This window comes from Somniosus microcephalus, chromosome 6 (genome assembly GCF_052327205.1).
Source record: "Somniosus microcephalus isolate GS21.2 chromosome 6, FLI_Smic_1.0, whole genome shotgun sequence".
NCBI lineage: Eukaryota > Metazoa > Chordata > Chondrichthyes > Squaliformes > Somniosidae > Somniosus > Somniosus microcephalus.
Window position 1 is genome coordinate 207,980,239 of NC_140992.1, and position 23,681 is coordinate 208,003,919.

The following is a 23,681-nucleotide window of genomic DNA, read 5'->3' on the forward strand; positions in this document are numbered from 1 at the left end:
CCGCCATTTAATGAGATCATGGCTGATCCTTTAATTCAGTATCCCGTCCCCGCCTTCTCTCCGTAACCCTTAACCCCTTTTGCCCGTAGAAATATATCTAATTCCCTCTTAAATATATTTAATGAGCTGGCGTACACTGCCCTCTGTGGCAATGAGTTCCACAGGTTCACCACTCTCTGAGTGAAGAAATTCCCCCTCATCTCTGTCCTAAATGGTTTAGCCCTTATCCTTAAATTATGTCCTCTAGTTCTGTTTTCACCCGCCAAGGGAAACATTCCTTCTGCATCCAGTCTGTCTAGACCTGTCAGAATTTTATACACTTCTATGAGGTCCCCTCTCAATCTTCTAAACTCCAGTGTGTACATCCCTAAACTACATAGTCTCTCCTCATAGGTCATTCCCGCCATTCCTGGTATCAGCCTGGTGAATCGCCGCTGCACCCCCTCCATGGCAAGAACATCCTTCCTCAGATGAGGCGACCAAAACTGTACACAGTACTCGAGGTGTGGTCTCACCAGTGCCCTGTACAGCTGCAGCAAGGTATCCCTGTTCCTGTATTCTAACCCTTTTGCTATGAAGGCCAGCATACCGTTTGCCTTCTTGACCGCCTGTTGCACCTGCATGCTCGCCTTCAGTGACTGGTGTACAAGAACACCCAGGTCTCTCTGTACTTCCCCCTCTCCCAATCTATTGCCATTTAAATAATAATTTGCCCTCCCGTTCCTGCACCCAAGGTGGATAACTTCGCACTTGTCCACATTATAGTGCATCTGCCATTTATCCGCCCAATCGCCCAGTCTGTCCAAATCGCTCTGGAGCTTCCTGGTCTCTTCCTCTGAGCCCACCCCACCTCCTAGTTTAGTGTCGTCTGCAAATTTGGAAATGCTGCATCCGACTCCCTGATCCAGGTCATTAATGTAAATTGTGAACAGCTGGGGGCCCAGGACAGATCCCTGTGGTACCCCACTTGTTACTGCCTGCCATTCAGAAAATGAGCCGTTTATTCCAACTCTCTGTTTTCTATCTGACAGCCAGTTCCCTATCCACGCCAAAACTTTCCCCTTTATCCCATGAGCCTCAATTTTCCATGCTAATCTTTTATGTGGGACCTTATCGAAGGCCTTTTGGAAGTCCAGGTACACCACATCTACTGGCTCTCCCCCATCTATTCTACCAGTTACTCCCTCAAAAAATTCCAATAGATTAGTCAATTGTGGAAACCTTGGCTGATTGCTTCAATCTTCCTTGGCTAAAAAGAATACAATTATAGCAGCCCTACTGCCACTGTTCTAAGATCACCTAACAGACCAGGATTTGAATCTGGAACCTTCTGGTCTGTATGATTCAGCTACACACTGCCCTTTCCAAATGAGCCATCAGGAATGCTGACCAATTGCACTCTTAAATTGATTAAAAGTTTTGCAAAAGAGGAGCCTGGGTTGACTTCTATTTTTTCTTTCCACTCTATGGAAAATTGCTTTGATCGTGTCTTGATCTTGCCTAGGATTGACCAGTGGCAGTATTACTGAGCCCAAGAACTCACCGTGGTGAAAATTTTGCCATGAGTTAACAATTTACCATTGGATTGCTGCACCATGTACCCAGATAATGATTACACATTAGCTTCTGTTAGTGATGACAATTTCTGATAAACATAATAAGCCTGGCTATAATTTAGTTTTAAATACATTTTGACCAACAAAGTGGAATCTATATTGTTTTTCTTTAACTTATTTAGTTAGTAGAATACCTTAAAAACAATAAGGTAATGAGACAACATTTTCTTTCATAATCTAGAGAAACCGCTCCCTGAAGTACAAGAAACATCAAGTGACAGCACTGGGAAAGAGAAATCAATTGCAAACACACAGCAGGATGAACTTGCTGCTACTGAACTGTACACTTCACCCCGGCCAACGAAAAGTGATGGGATGGAGGCTCTTTCAGTTGGGACTGAAGAGATGAAAAATGAATTTGGTCTGAACTCCAGGCTTGACCTGGAAAAACAAACAGAATTATCAGTACCCGCTGAAGAAGAATCTTTACCAGTACCCGCTGAAGAAGAATCTGTAAAGATGGCCTACGCAGGAAGAGCCAGCTCTCACCCTCTCATTAAAGAAAAGAGCTTGACAGATACAGGCCACCAGATGGAGTATAGTGCAGAGAAACTCACTGAGGATCTTCATGTGGGTGAAGAGTCTATGGATCATGGTATTGCATTTCAGTCATACTGTTCTGTTGTAATGTTGCTGAATCCACTAGATTATGCAGAAATGAATGTTTTGCATTATTGAAGGGGTTATAAGGGCAATTTTCTTGGGATGAAAAGTGTGCAGAATTATTTAGTTCAATATTTGATCCATATAGTCTGCAAATCAGTTATTATTGGTACTGCAGACATTCTCCCTGTGTAGATTCAACTGTTTTCTTTGCAGCACTTCCCTATAAATATATTTTTCTGTTCCCTTTTTATATTTTTTCTCATCTTCAAAGAAATTATAGGAATTTTACTTTCTCCAGTTTTACTCCAGCATTTAATGCAGAATTCTGAATTATATCAAAAATTCTGAACATAAATTGAGGTTGTAACTAATTTTCTCTTATAAAAATGTAACCATTAAATACTGCATTTCACACCTGCAGGAAAGTGGTGGCTATGTAGAGGATGAAATACTCATTCATAACTTTGGACCTTATTGGGATGGAAATGGTATTTAGACCCATACCACATTCTTCTTATGACTTGTGTGTAGTGCAAGGAAACTTCATGTCATTACTAATTACAAGAACTTCCATTTGCATTGTGCTTTCTGGATTTGAATCCAGCGTGGCTAGTTGGGATAAGTCTCCTTTCTCCTGGCTGTAAAGTTGTAAATGAGCTGAGTTTGGTTAGTGCCAACGCTATGCCGAATGGTTCCAAATCCATAGCACGCACAAATTGACACTAAATTATATTAAAATGGCAGTTTCGCTCCGGTTACAAGACAGCTAAGTTGGGCAAAATTGACACCGTCTACTTTTCATTCAAAACTGCTTAATTCAAATTACAGGAAACTTTCTGGTATCCGGCATGGACGGGACCGACCTGGTGCCGGTTCATCAACAATTCCGGATAACTGAACGCTATAGTAAAAGATACGGAGCTCAGGGCTCCATATAAAGCTACAAACCCAACAGCTTCAAAACAATCGGCACAAGTTGCAAGCGTCTCTGTAGCTTAGCAACAGCTTCAGCTACACCCTTGCACAGCAACAAATGGAGTTTAAAAAGGTAATAAAAGTTAACGGAACCGACTCCTGAATTTTGCCGGTGGATAGAGCGTTCTGGTTATTTAGGGGCCGGTTAATCGAAAGTTTCCTGTATGTGAATTCAAATTTCTACTTTGCTGCATTATTAACATTGCTTAATTCAAGTTACTGGACATTTGATTTTTTAAGCACAAAATGACTGAATTGTCAGGAGTAGACTAAATTATATCAAATTGGTAATTATTTAGTTCACAAAGTTTGCCTACATATGTCACTGAGCTTGTAAAATTAATTTCTGTGAATTGTTTGGAGTTGATTCTTAGACATGATATGGAATTAAACATTCAAATCATCATCTTTGTTTACAATTGGTCAGTAAGGGTAATGCAAAATAAATTGGAAGGGAAACAAGAAAATGGAGTAAGAGCAGTAGGACTATTTCAATAGGGTGATTGCTGTTGATTTTCCCATCGTGGCTTAATGAATACATGTACGATTTGGTGTGGTGCTGAGTCATTGAGACCAGGAGGTTCCCTCTTTCCTGGTCTATGCAGATTTGGCTGCTCTCAGCCAGTGTAGCAGTGGGACTTTACAATCAATCTGTGTCCCTACGCTCAGAGGGGAAATATTAGCCAGGGTCCCAGTTCCTGATTTGCCATCTAGTAACCCATGCTGGAGAGTACCTGCAGACATCGGGTGATGGCAGTATTTGGGTTTGGCTGCGATGTCCCTCACACTTGAATAGCCTGTCAGCATTCACTATCTAGGCTCACCCATGAAAAGTGGTCCTTTTAGGTAAGGTACTGGAGGGTAGCTATAGCCCGGCATGAACCATTATCTTCAGAAGACATTGAAAGAAGAGAAAATGAAATTTACGTATAGTGTCTTACTACATCCTTTGAACATCCCAAAGTGCTTTCTAACCATTAGATTACTTTTGAAGTACAGTCACTGCTATGTAGGTAAATGTAGCAGCCAATTTGTACACACAGGTTTCACAAACCGCAAGTGACGAATGACCAGATCATTTCTCTCTTTTTGGTTGTGTTGACATGGAGAGGAATGTTGGTCAGAACACCAGGAGAACCCCAACTCTTCAATAAGTGCTACAAGAGCTGCGCTGGCTTCTGTTTAAGGTCTCATCTGAAAGACAGCACATCCAACTGCACTGAAGTGTTAGCCTAGATGATGTGCTCAAGTCCATAATGGGACTTGAACTCGACAAGCTCTGACTCCGAAGTAAGAGTACTACCAACTGAACCAAGCCGACACTGAAGGGGCAAAATGCGGTCAGTTCCTTTTAAGTGAATACATTGGTGGGAAATCTGGGAAAATTCATGGTACCAAATTTGGGAGAACAATTTTTTTGTACAGTCAGTCATAACGCAAGACCTTGTGAACAATAAACAATGTCAAACTTCTTTTGAATTTTGATCAGTTGAAATAATAGAAGAAATGCAACAGATTTCTGCTTTCTGTTCTGGCTATATTTCTCAACATTCTGTTATCTTTTTTAAATTGTTCTGCTACATTATCTGGGCATTGAAAGTGCTGTGTCTTGCTATTACTCTGATTATTTTTTAAGCCTCCCTGTGTTGATCCAAATCCACTCCACTTATTTCATACTTGTGTCCCACATTTTTTTCCAACCTGTTTCATAGGCAACCATTTGCTGTATTTAATTGAGAATCTGAGTTTATCTCTGCTATTTGTGGGACCTTGCTGTGCACCTTGCTTTTGCATTTGCCGAAGTGACATTGACTATACTTCAAAATAATTCATTTTCAGTGAAGTGCTTTGGGACATCCTGAGGATGTGAAAGATGCTGTAATTAGTGTGTTCTTTTCCTTTTCAGTAAAATATAGTTCTAATTTTCTCGCAGTTTCTTTGTTTTTCTAAAACTATAGGCATTGGAGTTGTGCTTTCAGATGTTCGTGTACAGATGTACAATGCATTTGTGTGACATTCCTTTGTTTGCTATGTTAATGGTAGTAATTCAAACAGATTCAATGTGTATTAAAACAGTGGACAGCTTTTGTACACGACTATCTGACAGTCATTTGAAGACCTTTTTAATTTGGGAAATTCAGAGCAATAGCTAGAAAATTTACTAAAAACAAACTCTTAAATCGGTCCCTTGATTTTTTTTTGGTGTTTTTTTCCCTTCAGGTGTCCAGACACAAGGGGGTAGCAGGGAGCACCGGTCTGAGCATGGAGGATCAGAGTCAGTAGCTGTCACTCAGCATTCTGAAAGAACCAAACCAGATAAAGGAAAAGAAACAGAAAATGATGGTGAATATCAAGCTGGTTATGAAGGTGAGAGTGGAGACTTGAGATGAAAACAGCAAAATCCTAACACGATAGTTTTTTTTAATTGAATCTAAGCAAAAACTGATGTGCCAAAATAAACAATGTTATAGTTTTTCAGTTTTATTACCCGTGGCTGGTGCTGTACTGCACTGTTTAAGTCCTGCTTGAAGAAGGAGAGTAACAGATGATTTAAAGCTCCTCCAAATACAGTGTAGATTTTGACATGTATTTTATTTGTTTGCTTTGTCATTCACCTTGGACACTGACCCAAAACTCAATGACTTGTTTGCATGGTGGGCTGAGAGCCCAGCCTAGCCAGCTCCTTTTTGGCAGAACAAGACAAAACAGTTTATTAGGAGACAGCAACATGTTACCAGACTGCACGCTGCATATAGCAGAACAAAGCTGAATTCAAGTACAATAAAGAAATCTACTGGGGAAGCTTCCTTGATGGCTTAGAATCGAGGAAGCCTCTTGATTCTCCCAACTCAGAGGGAGAAATCCTGCCTTTAACCCGTGATCTTTGTCAAATGAGATTCAGATCAGCTGTAACTGTGATGTTCTCCATACTCAATAGCCTACCAACATTCACTGTTGAAAATTACAAATGGATGCTTGGGCAAGGTACCAAAAAGCACCTAATGCCAGTAGAGCTGCACTTGAGAAAGGAATTGACAACAGGAACGGAGGAGGGAAAATTGATGAGAAAAATATTTTTAAAATACCTGAGCGTTTAGTCCACAAAATGGCTTCATATTTTCTCCTGGGATCTATAGCTCCCAGGCCTTCATGACTTTTCATCAGCATGGGCTCCATGATTGCTCTTTGTGAACAAAGCACTTAGTCTTTGTCTCATTTAATGCCCTTGTGTTTGAAATACTTGTTGGCCATTTTGAAAGTCTTTGTTTCTTTCAAACGCAACATTTACTTCACATAGTATTGTGGAGTCATACATATCTTACATTCTTAGATTTTCTAAATTATCAAGACCATTATAGTTGGGTAACCAACATGTGTCTTTGATCTGAGCTGGGCTGTGTGATGGAAACCCTACGCAAGGGACTCTTGCACAAGGAGAAAGTACATATGTTCCAGTTACCAGTGACCGTGATATTGGCATCGTCTGTGCTCTCAGCAAATGACCTAGGGATGATTTTTTTTTTTTAAAGGAGGTAATCAAAGGAATTATTTACTTGTTTCAAAACCTCAAAATCCATTCACGGGCAATTCAGTTTCAGCATCGATCTGATAATTTATTATGACGGTATCTGAATGGAGTGCCGATGCCCTTGGTGGAGTTCAAAGGAATTCATTGTAATGACGGTCTTCTTCATCTGCAGAATTGGAGATGCCCAAGGATACTGAACAGAACTTATCAACGCAAGGGGGACAGGAGTCAGCCGCAGCACAGCACTCTGAAGGAGTGGACGTTGATGAAGGAATGTTAGTTGATGAAATGGGTGGTAAAAGAGTGGAAGGTGATGAAGTGGATGATCGAGTGTTTGTTGATGAAGTGAGTGAAGCAGGAGTGGAAGATGATGAAGTTGATGATGGAAGAATGGAAGATGATGAAAGAATGGAAGGTATTGAAGTGGATGATGAAGGAACAGAAAGTGATGAAGTGGATGATGAAAGAGTGGAAGCTGATGGAGTAGAAGATGAAGTAGTAGAACCCGATGAAGTGGACGAAACAGAAGAGTTGATAGATGACAGTGAATATGAGGAAGATGACAGTAAAGGTAAAAGTCAAAGATGCAGATAGTTGCTAAAATCGTGATGCAATCTTGACTGAATCTGAGAAAATTGTGTAATACTAGTGAATGCTTTAAAGTCTTTGTTTTTGAATGTCTTCAGCTAATATATAAAATTGATTATTTAAATCATTAATGAGTGTAAAAGATTATTTGTGTAATCTAATCCATACTTTTTTCTTCCTTTCTGAATATATAAATGTGATCTGGAAACCTGCATTGTTATAAAAGTGAGACCAACTTTCCAGCAGATTGGCAAAGTATTCAGATCCTCTCCATTACTGACCACACCACACTTTCTCAGGATACTGGGTAGAAAGTAAGTAACAAGTGCAATACTTCATCCAATATTTCATCCACATAAGACATCTAGATATTGCTAAGAAATGTTTCTAGCATGGAGCCATCTTTTAAATACAGGACTACGCAATTTATCTTCACAGCTTGGGAAACAGCTCTGCTTATAGATAAATATATATTTCAAATAATTGTTAATTTAAATGTTCTTCATTAAACAATATTAATTCAGTTCAAAAACTACTGATGTTTTTACTTAATGGGAGGTCCAGCGGGATTGGCTAACCAGTCTGTTTAGGTAGGGAGTGTTAATATGAATGGGTTTCCTCTGTATTGGGGTGGATGGAAGAGAAGAGGAATGGTCATTAGCAATTCAGTGCTGAACTCCCAACAGAAGCCCACAAGTCTGAGTCAAAAGGCCACCTATCACTCAGATTTGCTTGCTTTTGTTATTAGTTTTCACAGCCCTTATTGCACTGAAGCAGTGAGGAATTCCCTTCTTGGGAGTAGAGAACTGGCACAATACAGCTTGGCCTATCATAGCTCTTGACCATTATAGTGGAGACAGCTGTGGCCCAGCCTGATCTTCTCACACACACATTCTCTCTCTTTTCCCCCCCCCCAACCCCATTTTTTTTTTATTTTTTTATAAAAGAGCAGAAATTGTGCTCAAACATGGAAAGAATAAATAAAAATTACTGAAAAAGCTAAGTGAGTTTGTAAGTTTAAGGTATTTCAAATTAGAAAGGTTAAAAAAATGAGTCTGTGGAGTCTGGAAATCTTATGGTGGATGAGAGTCAGCTGCAACCCAGAACTCCGAAGGAGCAGAAGTTGATGAAACGGGTGGTTAAAAACTGTTAAATTCTAGCCTGGAACTTCTGTAGGTCATAATTATATTCGCTGGTTTTATGAATAAAATATCTCTACCCCTGCCCACATTTGAGTCCCTTCATCATTTTTAAAACTTGGTTATGCTTTCTTCAATCTCCGACCTACCCCCGCCCCCCCCCCCCCCCCCCCCCCCACAACAAGAATACATTGACAGCTCCTCTGATAGCTTAGTTACTAAATGTAATATATAGTGTTGTATTGAGCCATGGAGAGCAGGAATATTCCAGGCTCAATCCCTGGTCTTTGCTGAATTGGCTGATCTCAACCGGGATTGTGCCTGGGACACTACATTTGGCGTCAGTGCTACTGAAGACATGAGAAAAAAATCACCCAGGACTCCTGTTTCTAATGGAAATGCTACCTGGAGGGTAGAGGAGGTTCTCTTTTGAATGTGAGAAAAGGTACGTTGAGTCAAATTGTAAAAATATTAGATCCAGATGAAGCAGCTGGAGAACTGGTATTTCTTGCATACCACATCAGCTTGAGATAGTGGGGTTCATTAAGGCATTCCAGTAACATTCACACCTAATGTGTTGGAATGGTTTCATTCGTATGAGCCCAGTGGGAGGCTGCTGGTAGCTATTGGAGAAGCCCACAGCTATACTGACAGCTTAAGTGGCCACTCCTTGAACAGTGTCAAAAGTCAGGTCTTTCCGCCTAGCTAAGAAAAGAGATAGTATGTAGAAGCTCAGTTTTAAGACTGACACAGAAGGAGAAAACTCTCAAGTTTAATGCTGAATAGCTTCAGAAATTTTCTGGTCAGTAAAGTGAATTTAGTCCTCTAACAGGGATAGTCTGGTATGCTTTCTTATTTTCCATGTAACGAGGGGCATTATGGAAAAGATTAAAATTCACTAAACTTTATTCTGTCTGTTCATGTCATGTGTAAAAGTAAACCAGCTTATTGGTTCACTAGAGTCTGACTTCTGGAAGATAGGAGAAATGCACGTGGGGTAACTTGAGATTACATAATGAGGGGTTTCAGTGTTGGGAACCCCCGGGATAGCTATCCCTATGACTAAATATTGGGCAGTAAAAGTAAACTCCTGGACATGGTCTGCTTACAAAAGTGACGAGTGACACTGAACCCAACTGAAAAATCTGGTGCAGATCTGAAACACACACTTTTGATTTTGAAATCTGGTTTCCAAGTACCAGATGGTTATAAATCTGTTACAAAATAAAATCAATTGCTTGTACCAACAATAAATATATCCATTTTCAACAGGGCACAAAAACCACTTGCAAAGGTAAAGCAAAATCCGAAAAAGCCAACACAAACACGAAAGAAAGCAATTTTGCCAAGCAGCTTTGTAAAGTCTGTGTTTACTCACTATGCCAAAATGAGAGTGAAGAAGGAAGCATTTACAGCAGTTGAACAATGGTAAGTGGCAGTTTCAGGATACGAAGTAATGCAAATCATTTTGTAATACAAATCTTTCAAACAATCCTAAAAACAAATTTTCATTACTGGGGTATAGGCAAATAAGATATTGCTTCTATATATGTCACGGATATTACAAATGCTACTGACCTCTCTTGCAGCTTGGAGTTGTATTTCAAACAGCTTTGTGATGATGTGGATGTTTACAGCAAACATGCTAAAAGAAAGACCATTGAAAAAGAAGACTTGGAACTTCTAATGAAAAGGTAAGGGTTTGAATGCTGTCACAATAAACAGCAAGTCCACAAATCTTGGGATGTATGCTTTTAATCAGCAATTGGTTCCATTATTTTTCATTGGGTATGTTCTGGTCTTGGGGTTATTAAGGATTCATTTAGAGAAGAGGTCATTTCATTGTTTGCAAAGTCAATTAATCTGCTGGGGTTAGCAACACCCATCCTTTTAAGAGGCAACGTCAAGACTGTTAACTAACCGTTTTCTCCAAATTGGCAGTCTGACATCAGCAGCCCTAATACGTGAGTCAGCTTTTTGCCACAAGTAGAAAGCAATTTAAGAGATGAGACTGCATTTACAGCCATTGGCTGATATCTGTGGTTTCAGTCTTTGCATTGGGCAAATCATATCAATCATGCTTGATTTGTATGACATGCAGATCTCAATAAATACGCAGCTGTTTGACAGTAAACTTGCTGTTCAGAATCTCTACGACTTTCAAATGTAACAGGGATGGTTTGTGGCCTTCTATCTATGCACGCTCACATGTGCGCACAATATTCAAAGTACTTCATTGGCTGTAAAGCGCTTTGGGACGTCCTGAGGTCGTGAATGGCGCTATATAAATGCAAGTCTTTTTTATACACGCGCGCAGTTGCATACACATTTTATAAAGTTATAACTCTATTGTGAACAGTAAATTCAAGAAATGTGTTCATTCTGTTAAACTAAGGTATTTTTGAAGTGGGTTGTGGAAGAAAGGCAGAATTCTAAACTGATCTGGTAGAATATAATTGAGATCCATATGTTGAATTTGTTGTTGAATTATTGTTTTTTCTGTTCCTTAGACAGGGTTTTGTGACTGCCAAGACACCCTTGAACGTACTCATTGAACACCATCTACCTATGGAATGCAGAGAAAAACTAATTCCAATGGCTGTCAGTGGGAGTAAGATAATTCCTAAAAAATAACTAGCATATATATATATATATATATATATATAAAAGTGATGGTGTCTCATCAAATCTGTTGCTTTTAGTTGTCAAGTCAGAAATTACAATTCTACGTGAGCAAGTGGAAATGTTTCTCTTTGGTGAAGACAATGTACAGGTCTATAGCCATTTTATAGGCCTTACAGACTTTCATGAGCTGTATGAATCGTAACATCTCTCCACTGAGGGAAAAAATGGTAGTGTAGCATCACATTTAATCCACGGATCCCATCGACTTTAAAACTGATTGTTTCCCAATCACCACCATTTATAATTTTATAATCTCCCCCTCCTAAATTATAAAAGAGGCCAATGTATATATATTTTTACTGGGTCATTTTTTATCTTAATGATGTAAAAGCTCCAGGCTCAGATGGAAACCCTGCTAAGAGATTCCAACATTTTTTTTTAACATGTTCATCAAGATGATGGATGCCAGTACTTTTGGCACTAACTGTCAACATTGAGTACTCCCAGGTTAGGTGTAGCGGAGCCATTTGCAGAGTAATCTTCCCTCTACTCAGCCCAATAACGTGTCTTAGCCCCAATTCCCTACTCCACCAGTGTGAACGTTTCCTGTTCCCGCACCAGCTGCTCTGAGTGAGATTGCCAATTTTGTATAAAATTGTGCACAATTACATGGTGGGTCTGTGCTCACTAGGAAGCAGGTTAAGACTGACCAAAGAAGTTTCCAACAAAAAGAGAGCTAGATTCCGGTCTGGAGGTGAAAAGAAATAAGTACAGTATTTTACTCCAATTGTAGATCTTAAAGTAAAAGTAACTTACAGCACAAGCAATTTTTCTTGCCAAAGCTTTTTGCAATTTTGATCAGATTTTGTTTTGAATTAAAATGCTACTTTCTTAAAATAATAGATGACATGAAGGGTACTGTTGGGTACCTCATTTAAAAAAAATATCTCTTACACCTCTAGTCTTGGGTTTTGCATTCCTGACTTGGAATGACTTCCATGACCAATGTTTGTGAGAACCCTGTACATACAGTGTTGTACATTTTATGTAAAATGTTGTATAAATATTTAAGGAAAGCCTGCATCTAGTTTAGTAAAACTTTACCACAATTGAGATGACCCTTCTATTTGAGTAATTATTGAACTCCCATTACTCCTGTCCCAATAACTACTCAGATACCCTAGTAGTTCTCTTGTAACTTCAAGTAATTTAAATTACTTCATGTTGCAATGGTTTACTAAGTAAATAACAATGTTAATTTAACTTTTAAAGTGTAGAAATAGTGGGAAGTTATTAATCATGACTTTGTCATTCATGAATCATTAAGTTATCCCACTCCTGCAGATGTCTATTGTAATTCATTGACATGTCTATTGTATTTCATGATTCTGAGTATGTATTCGAATAACCTGTATTTCTAATTAAACTGATAGTATTACTTGTTTCTGTTTGGCATGCTATGAAATGTTTCACAGTCTGTTTATCAAGTGTGCAATGTTGGTAATTCTTTAGAATATACTATAAAGGCAACAACTTATTTGTATAGTTGAATCTCAAATTAACTTTCTTTGCATAAAGTTCCATTGTCTGTTGTGGAACCCCTACAATTAGAGTAACTTACTTATTTCCTTTCACCTCCAGGACCTGTTACTTTCTATTCTCTTCTTAGGCGGAACCGAGGATGACTTGCTTCCACATTAAAAATGAGTTTGCAAGTGACTGAGTCCAATGTGGGACCTACAGTCTCTGTCACAGGTGGGGCAGACAGTGGTTGAAGGGGCGGGTGGGTGGGGTGCTTGGGTTGACTTGCGCTGCCTGCGCTTGGATTCCGCTTGCTCCCGGCGGAGCGACTAGAGGTGTTCGGCACCTTCCCGGATGCTTCTCCACTTTGTGCGGTCTTGGGCCAGGGATTCCCAGGTGTCGGTGGGGATGTTACACTTTTTCAAGGAAGCTTTGAGGGTGTCCATGAAGTGTTTCCTCTGCCCACCTGGGGCTCTCTTGCCGTGCTGGAGCTCCAAGTAGAGCGCATGTTTTGGGAGTCTTGTATCGGGCATGCGGACAATGTGACCCGTCCATCGGAGCTGATCGAGCATGGTCAGAGCTTCGATGCTGGGGATGTTGGCCTGAGCAAGAACACTGACGTTGGTGCGCCTATCCTGCCAATGGATTTGCAGGATCTTGTGGAGGCAGCGTTGGTGGTACCTCTCCAGTGCTTTGAGGTGCCTGCTGTACACGGTCCATGTCTCTGAGGCATACAGCAGGGTGGGTATCACTGCTGCTCTGTAGACCATGAGCTTAGTGCTGGGTTTGAGGTCCTGGTCTTCAAACACTCTCTTCCTCAGGTGACCGAAGGCTGCACTGGCACACTGAAGGCGGTGTTGGACTTTCTATTCGATGTCGACGACGTTCTATTAATACTTTATTAATCCCTACGAAGTTGCAATATAGCTGTTTCATCTTAATCTGTTCCAAACAAGGGACAGAATTTCCTGTGGCCAGGTTTTTGTGCTCTGTCCACATGATGGGATTTTCCAAAGTGTTTTGTGTCACTTTTTTTTAGTTGGAGACAAACCTGAGACTCCCCCAATGGGTAAATGTACCATATGGTGTTCCTGAACCAGAATAGTCCCAGTTCAGTTTCTGGTCTGTGCTGAGTTAGCCTATCTCAGCCAGTGAGGATACGAGTTCCTGGACGAGGAAGTTAGCCAATCTCAGCCAGTGAGGATACGAGTTCCTGGACGAGGAAAGGGAACTTCAGCCTGAATGCTCTGATTACAAGCCAGTGACCCTTGCTGGAAAGGGCATGTCAGAGAAACCGGAGCAAGCTATGCATTTTTACTGCCACAGTTCAGCAGCCTGCTAATGCTCACCATTCACACTCGTGCATGCAGAATGGTCACCTAGATGAGTTAGCAGAGAGCTGCAATGCCCATGGAGCCATACCACATAATAAGTTACTGCCTTGAGATGGAAGAAAATGACACAGTCACCTCGGCAGATAAATCTCTGCCAACAGTCAGATACTTTTTAATATCTGGGCTGCTCATTTTAATAACACTTGAGTTCACTACTGCAAGTAGGAATTGCCATTTTCAAACTTTTGTATTGAAGATTAGGCTCGGCATATCTCCTCGGTTTCAGAGGCAATTTTTCTAAAATAGGTTTTATAATGTATGACAAGAATTGAGTAGTGTCTAGTACTAAATTGAAAGGATGCTAATGTTAATTTTAGCACTATTTATATATTCATTTATAGAAAAGCTTATTTGGAGCTGTAAAAAGAACAAAACAGTAGTCTCGTTTTAGCATTTATTTTCTGAATGCAAAAAAAGGAACAGCTCAGTTCAAAAACACTACAGCAGCAAGTAGCAACCAAATATGGCTCCTTAAATGTCCCACTATTGTTGCTCATTTGGATGTTAATTCATTTTATGTGGGAATTGAGCTACATTGAAAACATTAGGAAGAAATATACCTCAATCAGATGATCTTGCATGGCCCAAGACATTTTTTGAAATTACATTAGAGAGACAATTGTGGAAAGAATTCTTAGTTTTATACCTAAAATGGACACTGTATGGGTATTAAAGTTGCATTGATGTACTTCTATTTAAGCGCTGAATTATTACAGTATAACAGTTTGAATCTGTAGTAAAACAAATCTGTAATTATACCATCAACATGTGACTGATGTCTCGCACTTTCTCACAGCCAGTTTTCATGCTTGGAGCATCACTTAACTTCTGGCTTCCAATGGATGTCATTCAGAAACTGGCAGCAATCACTATTTTAAACAGACTATGGATGTATTCAGTTACAGAAAACAAGAGTACTTTTATTTGGGTCCTTATGCTATTTCTACATTGAAAATCAACTGCATAATGTGATTTTTAAAACATCAGCATTAAGTAAGGTTGTACTCATCACAACTGTTTTTAAAAAAAAAAAAAGACAACTGAATTGGAATATCCATTTGTACTACTTCCGTGGTCCACTTCTCTTTATATCACTTGCTTGTAGTCGGTCAAAAACAGTGTCGGTGTCCACAGCACTAGCCTGATCAAGCTGTTCTTTTGTTGTTTGGAAACCTTGAGCTAAATATGCGGTCAGGATTTGTGGATCCACAGAAGGGTCAATTTTAAGAAAAGCCTTTTTTAGGTCAGCTACAGTCAGCTCCCTGTAGATAAAGGACAGGTAAGAGAATAAAATCAGCATTTCTTTTAGTCATCTTCTGTGGATTGCAAAATAATCTGCTTTGTGGGTGTTTCAACAATTATGCACAAGCTTGACTGCAATGAGAGTGCTTTTAACTTATCCACATTCTCCCAGGACTATGTCCCCAGCAGGCTCAGTTGTAATTGACATTTAAATAAGGAGTGCCGAGAATACAAGAGGGAATACTGTACAAGGTTGAAGTTCTGAAGCTTGCCGGTGTCTGGGAGCAGAAATTTAAAGACTTAAGCGGACCTGAAGCTCTCTGGGTTATCTTTATGGATGTTTATTTGATTCTCCTTTGGGGAGTCTAGCTCAGAATGTCATCAGCACTCCCTGTTTAAACAACACTTTTTTTGTAAATATGAAAGGATCAAGTTTGCTATATGACTGTCCTTTAATCTCTGGAGTTCTGCTGACATTGATACAATGTTGAGTGCTGCACTTGTGGTTTATGAAGTCAGTAGAATCCCTTATTTGAATTCTAGTCCTGTAACTTCTGCTTATATTGGGAAATATATATTTTTGATTTTTTTTAAATGCTCACCGTATTAAGGTGTTCCGAGTGAGAAGGACCAACAAATAAAAAATATCTGACCTTGTAGCAACAGGTTGCAAAATTATTGCAGTTATCAACGTACTATGTCTCAAGACATTACAACTAAAGGTTTTTTCCCCAAAAACAAAACTATTACAATAATAGAAATATGTCTATTCCAGTAAAGATACAATTCATTCTCTATTCCCTGTATGGAAATTAATTTAACTAATTTCATAACTGTTGCATGTAGACGTTCTCTTGAACATTTCACACGATTAAAGTCCATCTTTTTTAAAAAGCCCTTCAAGAAACTTTGTTCACCTCATCAAATTGAGTGAAATTAGAAACTTGGTTAAATGATCCACTGGAAATTGGTGTGCTTTCAATTTTCATAGTGAAGCCCCTGCTAAGTTGCTTTGTAGTGAACTGGAGCAAATTCTTGAAGATCCACATTGGTAAGTGGTCTGATGTCAAATTGTGAAGGAAATACTGTGGTATTTTTAAACTGCTAGCTGGTTTCTCCACACTGGTTTATATTCAATACGCAATGATTATTTTCTTCAGGACCATAATGTGATTACATTGTGCATCATTTTTGGTTACCAGCACACGGACTATACTGATCAGTGCTGTGAGACATCTGAGCTGCTTTGTTTTTCAACCGGGGCATTAGATAAGGTTTATACTGTACGTGGTTTGGGGGCAGCTGGCTTTATCCAGCACAGTATTCATTTAATTTTTTGTTGCCTTTACATTAAAATATTAGACGATATCACCACTAAACCATCCTTTATCCAATTTGTGTACTAGCATGCTAAAGTTCCAAATGCAATTGTATTTTATTTACTGCATATCCTTGTTTTCAATTATGTTTTAAGGAAAAATGAATTGTAGTTATAAAAATCTTAAATTGTGTCCTATAAAATTTTGCCTAACAAGAACTTAGTTTCAAATTTAAGCAGAAGTAAAATGACCTAATATCAGTATCTTTAATGAGTCCTATGTAATTAATATGATGGCCACAAAATATCTGTAGTCTGTTTCCCAGTAATCTGCTGTCCAAAAACCCAACAATATACTAGCAGTTCCATCAGGCCACACAATAGTCATGTGACCTGTGCCACATCTGCTAATAAGTGGAAAAGGAATATTATTTAAGAATCAAATATCCCACTATATTAAATACAACTGGCAATGAGTTTAAAGCAATAATAACTTGAGATTCATAACTACTTGGCAGTCAAGCTTGATTTATGAAATCAGAACTGCTCAATTCAATTTGTGTAACTTATAGCCAATCATGTATAATGCCATATGCAATACAGATTTGATCTTTCTGCTGGAACAAGATCCATAATAAAGTTTTACTCTTACTCTTTCTCTGCCACTATATTTTTCAGTTCATTGATGTATTTGTTTTTCTCTGCTGCATACTGGCTTTGCAGCAATGTGATAAAAGCTCCTACTTTGCCTTCTTCATTCTGTAAAGCAGCAACAGGAGAAAATAATAATAAAATGAGAAATCAAACTACCAAATGGGATGGGAGTTTATCTCTGTGGGAGTTCTAATAGAAATCTTCCTTAGGTAGAAAATAAGGGAAATAGTGTGTTGTCGAGTTAGGTTTGGACATAATTGAAATCATGGAATGTACAACAAAAACTTGCAATGCAAGTTTTCCTTTGAAAATGGTACTTAGTAAAAGATAAATCACAAAGGCATTCTTTGCCTCATTAAGTGAGTTAGATGCCTCACCAGTAGGCGGCGTTAGTTTGTATTTAGCTTGTGCACAATGCATCATCACTTGTGAGGGTGAGGTGAGATTCGGTCAAATCTTGCTGGAGCGGGGCATCTCTCAGTGTGCGCCGTTGGACCTTTTCCCTTCAGCTCTAATATAATTTGCGGCGTAACTTGGTGGAAGTACGAGCTGATAATGGTGCAGCAAGCACAATGGCGCATCTGGGAGCTAAGTGAATGGCAGGACCAACAGTGTATCTCATTAAAGAATGAGATTTAAGGATTGGGAAAGAAACAGAGTGAATTAGAGTCAAATCAGGTACAGAAACAGGGAAAGAAAGATTGGATTGAGAGAGAGAAAATAGAGACAAAGAAAAGTAAGAAAAAAAACAAATTTAAAATCTCTTAGAAGCATTTACTACATACAGGAATGAGACAACAGTTTAAATTGTTCCCTTTATGGGACGGAGAGGTTGATTGGCATTGCATTAACAATTATCACATTATTAAAAGGGTACTTACACTGCTAATTATGAGCCCGAACTTTCTGTGGCAAGTTTAATGGCAAGTAACGTGCAGATCCAGCAAATTCTTTAAAATAATGTTCCCATTAAGCTGCGCAGCAGTCTGGCTCACCGGCTTTTAAATGGAAAAACCGCGCATGCGCGGAACTTTGAATAGGCCACATGCCCAAAAAGAATTAGAGGAAACATTGGTTGAGGATGAGCTGTCATTTGTGCAAGGCAAATGGCGGAGCAGCGTAATTTAACCAGAAAGTTACAGAGATTCACGGCGAATCTCCTCTTCCCCTGAACTTGCTGGCCGATTTGCGTATTAATGCCATGCATCGTGAACCCGCCGTTATATTTCCAGGAAGCTTTGAATATTTTAACAATCAAAAAAGTTCACTTTTCTAGTAATTTGGCTGGCCTGCTGAATTGTTGTCCTCATGTTATGATTGGTCAGTGGTTCCCTAAAGCCTAATGCTTCCAATTAGACACTTATCTAGCAATCTGAATGTTTGTGGAAACCATGGCCTTTGAACTATTGCTTGATATGACTGCAGCGACTATCTTGCAGTTTAGGTTTCTTTAGTGAAATTTCTATATGATATACTTGAAACTTGTTACAAGGTCAGAGACCCAACCTGGCAGCAGCAACACTATTCACTGGCAGAGTATCCCCATAAATCTTCCCCCTAACACCCCTTGGCCAGAATCAAATAAATTGGCTGTACTGTTAAATATGCACAACTGGACCAATTAACCCAATGTATAGTCCTGTAAGCATTGTGTGGACTAAACCTATTGTGACTTAACCAACTATGACAATGTATGTAAAATGCTCAAAAGTAATTTAAAAGTATATCAGTATACATCTTGCGATCAAAATATAGTTTTATCTCAATGTATTTAAACCTGTAATAAATACGTTGCACAATTTTTCCAATTGACATTTTAATTAAGTCGTCATTCTGAATTGACAACCTACTTGCCCCACATTCAGTGTTGTGTTTTGTTAATTTTCTTTTTACTAATCTCATTTGTGTCTATTGCCCTAGTTATTTCTGAAAGGCCCCTCCCTCTCCACGTGTCACAGCATGGTTGCTATATTTGGTCACCTATCTGTTACAAAGGGTATAAAGATCTATCCATAATCTATTTCTATCATAATGAGGGCCTCAGTTCTTTTATCTCAAATGCCACTTCATAACTTGTGAAATACCACGGCCATGTGATAAACCGCAGACATGAACCAGAATCCATCATTCCTTAATACTGTAGACCCGCGCACTGCGCTGCACGACTGGGAGGAGGGATTTTTGTAAGCTGGGTGTAGCAAAGTCATGAACATTTCATAAAGAACCAGTTTATGATTTTGCTACACTAACGTAGAAGAAACCTTTGCCTAGGGACACCAGCCTACTAGTTTGGATATTCTTGAATATAATGTTTGCAAGGTGATCGTTGTCTGAAAATGCAGCCAAGCCACAACTAGATTTTTTTTTTTACATTACCTCATCAAATAAGGCTTTGTATTGAATTTTTTTGCCATCTCCAAGCTGGGTTGTTGCAGCACTAATTAGCTCGTGGACGTTTCTTTCACTCTTATTAAGGAGGGCAGTCTTCAAAGTTTGACTATAAGAAACAAGTTTGAGTTTTTATTTCAAAGCTACATACACCAAGATATAAAGATACAGTGGCAAGCTACCAGTGTCTATTGGGCTCTGTTGGTAGCTTCTTGTCTGGGTTCAAGCTTCACTCCAGGACTTCAGTACATAATTAGGCTGATACTTCAGTGCAGTAGTGAGGGAGTATTGCATTGTCAGAGGTGCTTTCTTTTGGATGAGATGTTAAATGAAGGCACTGTTTGCTTGTTCAGGTGGATGTAAAAGATTCCAAGATATTATTTAAAGAGTAGGGAATTCTCTTGGTGTCCTGACCAACATCCCTCTCAACCGACAGCACCAAAACAGATTAACTGGCCCTTATCTAATTTGCAATTTGTGGGGACTTGCTGTGCACAAATTGGCTGCTGTACTTGTTACATAGTAACAGTGACTACACTACAAAAGTAATGAATTGGTTATGAAGCTGTTTAGGATACCCAGAGGCATGATTCTCATCGTGCTGGTTCTCATCCTATTCTGGCTGCTGCTTCCAAGCTGCTGAATGATCTCTGCTTTGCTGCTATCTGCTTGCTTCCTCTGCTCCACTTGTCCATCACCTTTTGGGTTGGACCAGCTCCTCGTCATCCTACAGTTGTTCCTCTCACTAGTTCCCTCATCCTCTGACTAGTTCCCTTATTCTGCCGATTTGCCCTTCAACCTCTCCTGGCTCCCTGCTCTTAATCCTTGGGTTTCACTCCCAATGATCCTCGCTCCTTTACTGGTCCACTGGATCTGTGTGTGCAATCTGCTAACACTTGAGGCAACTGCACACCTCTGCCTAAGCCTCATGCTCTGGAATTCCTTCCCTAAACCCCTCCACTTCTCCATCTTCCTTTCCTCCTTTAAGACCCTCCTTTAAACCCACCTCTTTGACCAAGCATTTGGTCACCGCTTCTAATCTCTCCTCCTTTGGCTCAGTGTCCAATTTTTTGATTATGCCTTTGTGAAGTGCTTTTCTACATTAAAGGTACTATATAAATGCAAGTTGTTGTAGTTGTCTTGTCTCAAACAATGGGCAAGCCAGTGCACAGCCATAACTCCATTGTTTATAGTCCTTTATTTTCTTTGCCAGCAGAAAAATAGACACAAGAGAGTCCAGTAAAAAGTAAAATCTTAGATCCTGATGGTCCAGTGGAATTTTACATTAAATACTGACGGAGATCTTGGAAATACTATGTTGAAGGACACTAGTTTAGTTTACTATTTCAGTACAAGGCACCATTTATCAGTGACTCATTAATGGCAGCATTTTGACCATATTTAAAGTAGAGACTCAATATGTCCTACATAGTTTGTTTTTTTGATGGTGAAAGATGACTATGTTCAAATAGTGTTGATGCTCAGAGGGTTTAAATTTTTTTCTTCTTTTGTTACATTGATGAGTCAGCTTTTTCTTATCTAGGTTCCTCTGCACTGCAAAGTTACAGCACCTAAAATCACTAAGATACATCTTGTATATTTTGCTAACTTCAGCCAATTTTCATCTCAGTACAGAAGAGGTTTGTGAAACTTCTTTTTAATGAATAGCACTGTTTCCTTGTTAAATTAATTCCTTCTGGTATGCTTATTGTTACACCACAGCTGAAACTGCAGGAATCAACTTTGTTGGAATTCCACCACATATTACAGTCAACTAAAATCTCACTCAAATGCCCAGTCTTCATGTGTCAATTGGGACAGAGAGTGCCAGCAGGCTATTTGAGCTTGGAAGGCATCATGGCCAAGACTGACCCTGTCCTCACAAAAACAACTTGCATTTATATAGTGCCTTTTAGTCATCAGTCACCCACATACATGCACTGTTCAGCAGGAATCACTAGATAGCAATCAGCATCAGGAACACAGGCCACTGTTCTTCCTAACCCAGGGACATTGGGACCAATTGTAGCACCATTATTGCCATCCCACCTCAGATCACACACAAACAAAAAGCAGGAATTGAACCGGAGATCTTTAGATTTGTATGGCTGAATACCATATCATGCATTTACCCACAGAGTCATCAGGAATACCTTCAAAATATTTTTGTTAACTTTATGTTTATTGATGTATTTAAATAAGCTTTTAACTTTTGTATTTTTTTAAATTCCCCTTTTTTCTTTGCCTGAGCTAACACCTGCAGCCGAAAGAGCAGCTTACGGCCACCCCCGCTGTCATCAATGTCCCTTGTAGCCGACTGCAAAGAGGTGAAAGAGATTTTCCAGTTATGACTCTTCCCCCTCCCCCCAACCCCTCCCAGTTTACAGTTACTGTTGGTAGTGGAGATTGTAGCGTTCCCTCCTCCTGAAAGGAAGTACTCTGTTTTAGCTCTCTACTCCACTGGACTAAACTCAACAGTGAGAGGCAGGTAGGTTCTAAGTGACCATGAACCTTGAGGGTCAGAGCCATGGCTCCTAGTTAGAGGTGTAAATGTTCTTTTGTTCCTCCTATTGCGTTATTCATTTGAAAGCCATTTGATTTCCCTGGGTAATCTAAATACTTGTTTGAACAACTCCAACCTGAACTCCTGTTTGGAAAGAAAGCCTTTTCCGGAGGTGTCACGATGTGTCAGTTCTTTCAGCAGGTGTGAAATAAGTTGAATCTGCCCATGGTATACACTTTCATCAACCTAAGAAAAACATTTTTTAGAACACAAGCATTGTTAGACAGCTATGCTAGAATATCTTAGCTATGTATAATTTTTTCCAATTTATGTCTCAAACCTTGGCCAGTAACTTCATTCTCTCGAATTTACTCCCATTAGGTAAAGATCCAATTTCTACAATGCTACTTCCTCAAATGACACAGTCATAATGAGGAACTTGTTGGATAGGAGATCACCAAAGCAAACCCGAGTTCTGTCCCCTTGCAGTGGAGAGCAGTGAAGAACTAATCTGCTGCTTTGCTGTCCTATTACTCTTGGGAATATATTGGGCCAGATTTTGCTGAAAAAATAACTACGTCTGAATGATGCACACGTTTATTAATGTGCAAATCAGTCAGCAACTTGTGGCGAGGAAGAGATAGCCCGTGAATTGCGAATCATCACAGGTTGCTGGCTGATTTGCGCCGCTCCGCTGTTAGCGCTGCGAAAATGGCATCTCGCCCTTAACTTCCCTGTGATTTTCATGGAGTTGCTGCATGTACACATTAATTGCCATTAAATTTGCCACAGAAAGTTAAGTCTAGTAATTAATAGTGTAAGTACCCTTTTAATGATGTGATCATTGTTAATAACTGCCAATCAACCTCTCTTGCCCAGAAAGTGGACAATTATAAATGTGGAGTGTCATTCTGAGTTGTGAATTGTTGTTTGAGATTTTTAAAATTTCATTTAAAAAAAATCTTTCTTTTCCTTTTTGTCTCTTTTTTTCTATCTCTCAATCAAATCTTTCTTTGCCTCTCTTTATTTCTCTTTCTGTACCTGATTTCACATTGAATTCATCCACTCTAATTCACCCTCCTCCTTAGTCCTTCCTCTATTTATATTTCAATCCCTAAATCTCATTGGTTAAGGAGATATACTGATTGTCCCATCGTTCACCAACATCCCAGATGCCCTGTTCCCCTGTTATCAATTCGCTCTTCCAGCAACTTTGTGGGCAAAAAATTTAAAAACCTAAATGTGCACAAACAAGTCTCATTAACAGGGCCCTGCTCCAGCAAAATCTGGACCATTATTTATTGTGGATATGTTATCTTTTATTTTCCCTCTTTTTTCCCTTGTACTTGTTACTAATCCAAGATCTTCTCTCGGGTTCAGCAGCACTGGAGACACCCGTAAATGGATCCCACACCCTTACGATCTGGAGTTTACTATCACTACCCAATTATCTAGGTTTACCATAGTGTAACCTGGGGGTTGTAATGACAGTACCACCTTGTTATATAAACTGGATATTGTGAGCCTCACACATGCCTTCACATGTGCTTCTCCAATCTTCTGAAAGGCAGGCTGATTAATAT

The 23,681-nt window shown here is 39.4% G+C and overlaps 2 protein-coding genes across 4 annotated transcripts in view; one reads left to right on the plus strand and one right to left on the minus strand.

The window, feature by feature from the left end:
* The window catches only part of cenpt (centromere protein T), a 39,676-nt gene extending 27,154 nt beyond the window's left edge, over nt 1-12,522 (plus strand). For both annotated transcript variants that reach the window (XM_085991312.1, XM_085991313.1), the window contains exons 11-17: nt 1,798-2,211; nt 5,418-5,564; nt 6,899-7,297; nt 7,541-7,628; nt 9,726-9,881; nt 10,043-10,147; nt 10,964-12,522. In XM_085991312.1, the coding sequence (XP_085847438.1) occupies nt 1,798-2,211; nt 5,418-5,564; nt 6,899-7,297; nt 7,541-7,628; nt 9,726-9,881; nt 10,043-10,147; nt 10,964-11,087 (1,433 nt within the window). In that variant the 3' untranslated portion in view covers nt 11,088-12,522. The remainder of the gene's footprint in view (nt 1-1,797; nt 2,212-5,417; nt 5,565-6,898; nt 7,298-7,540; nt 7,629-9,725; nt 9,882-10,042; nt 10,148-10,963) is intronic.
* A 1,851-nt stretch (nt 12,523-14,373) lies between these two features.
* Nucleotides 14,374-23,681, minus strand: part of tsnaxip1 (translin-associated factor X interacting protein 1) — a 158,356-nt gene continuing 149,048 nt past the window's right edge. Inside the window, exons 13-16 of one of the 2 annotated variants that reach the window (XM_085991314.1) lie at nt 22,235-22,344; nt 19,584-19,704; nt 17,206-17,312; nt 14,374-15,255 (exon numbers count right to left, since the gene is read on the minus strand). In XM_085991314.1, the coding sequence (XP_085847440.1) occupies nt 15,057-15,255; nt 17,206-17,312; nt 19,584-19,704; nt 22,235-22,344 (537 nt within the window). In that variant the 3' untranslated portion in view covers nt 14,374-15,056. The remainder of the gene's footprint in view (nt 15,256-17,205; nt 17,313-19,583; nt 19,705-22,234; nt 22,345-23,681) is intronic. The other variant, XM_085991315.1, reaches the window with a different exon arrangement.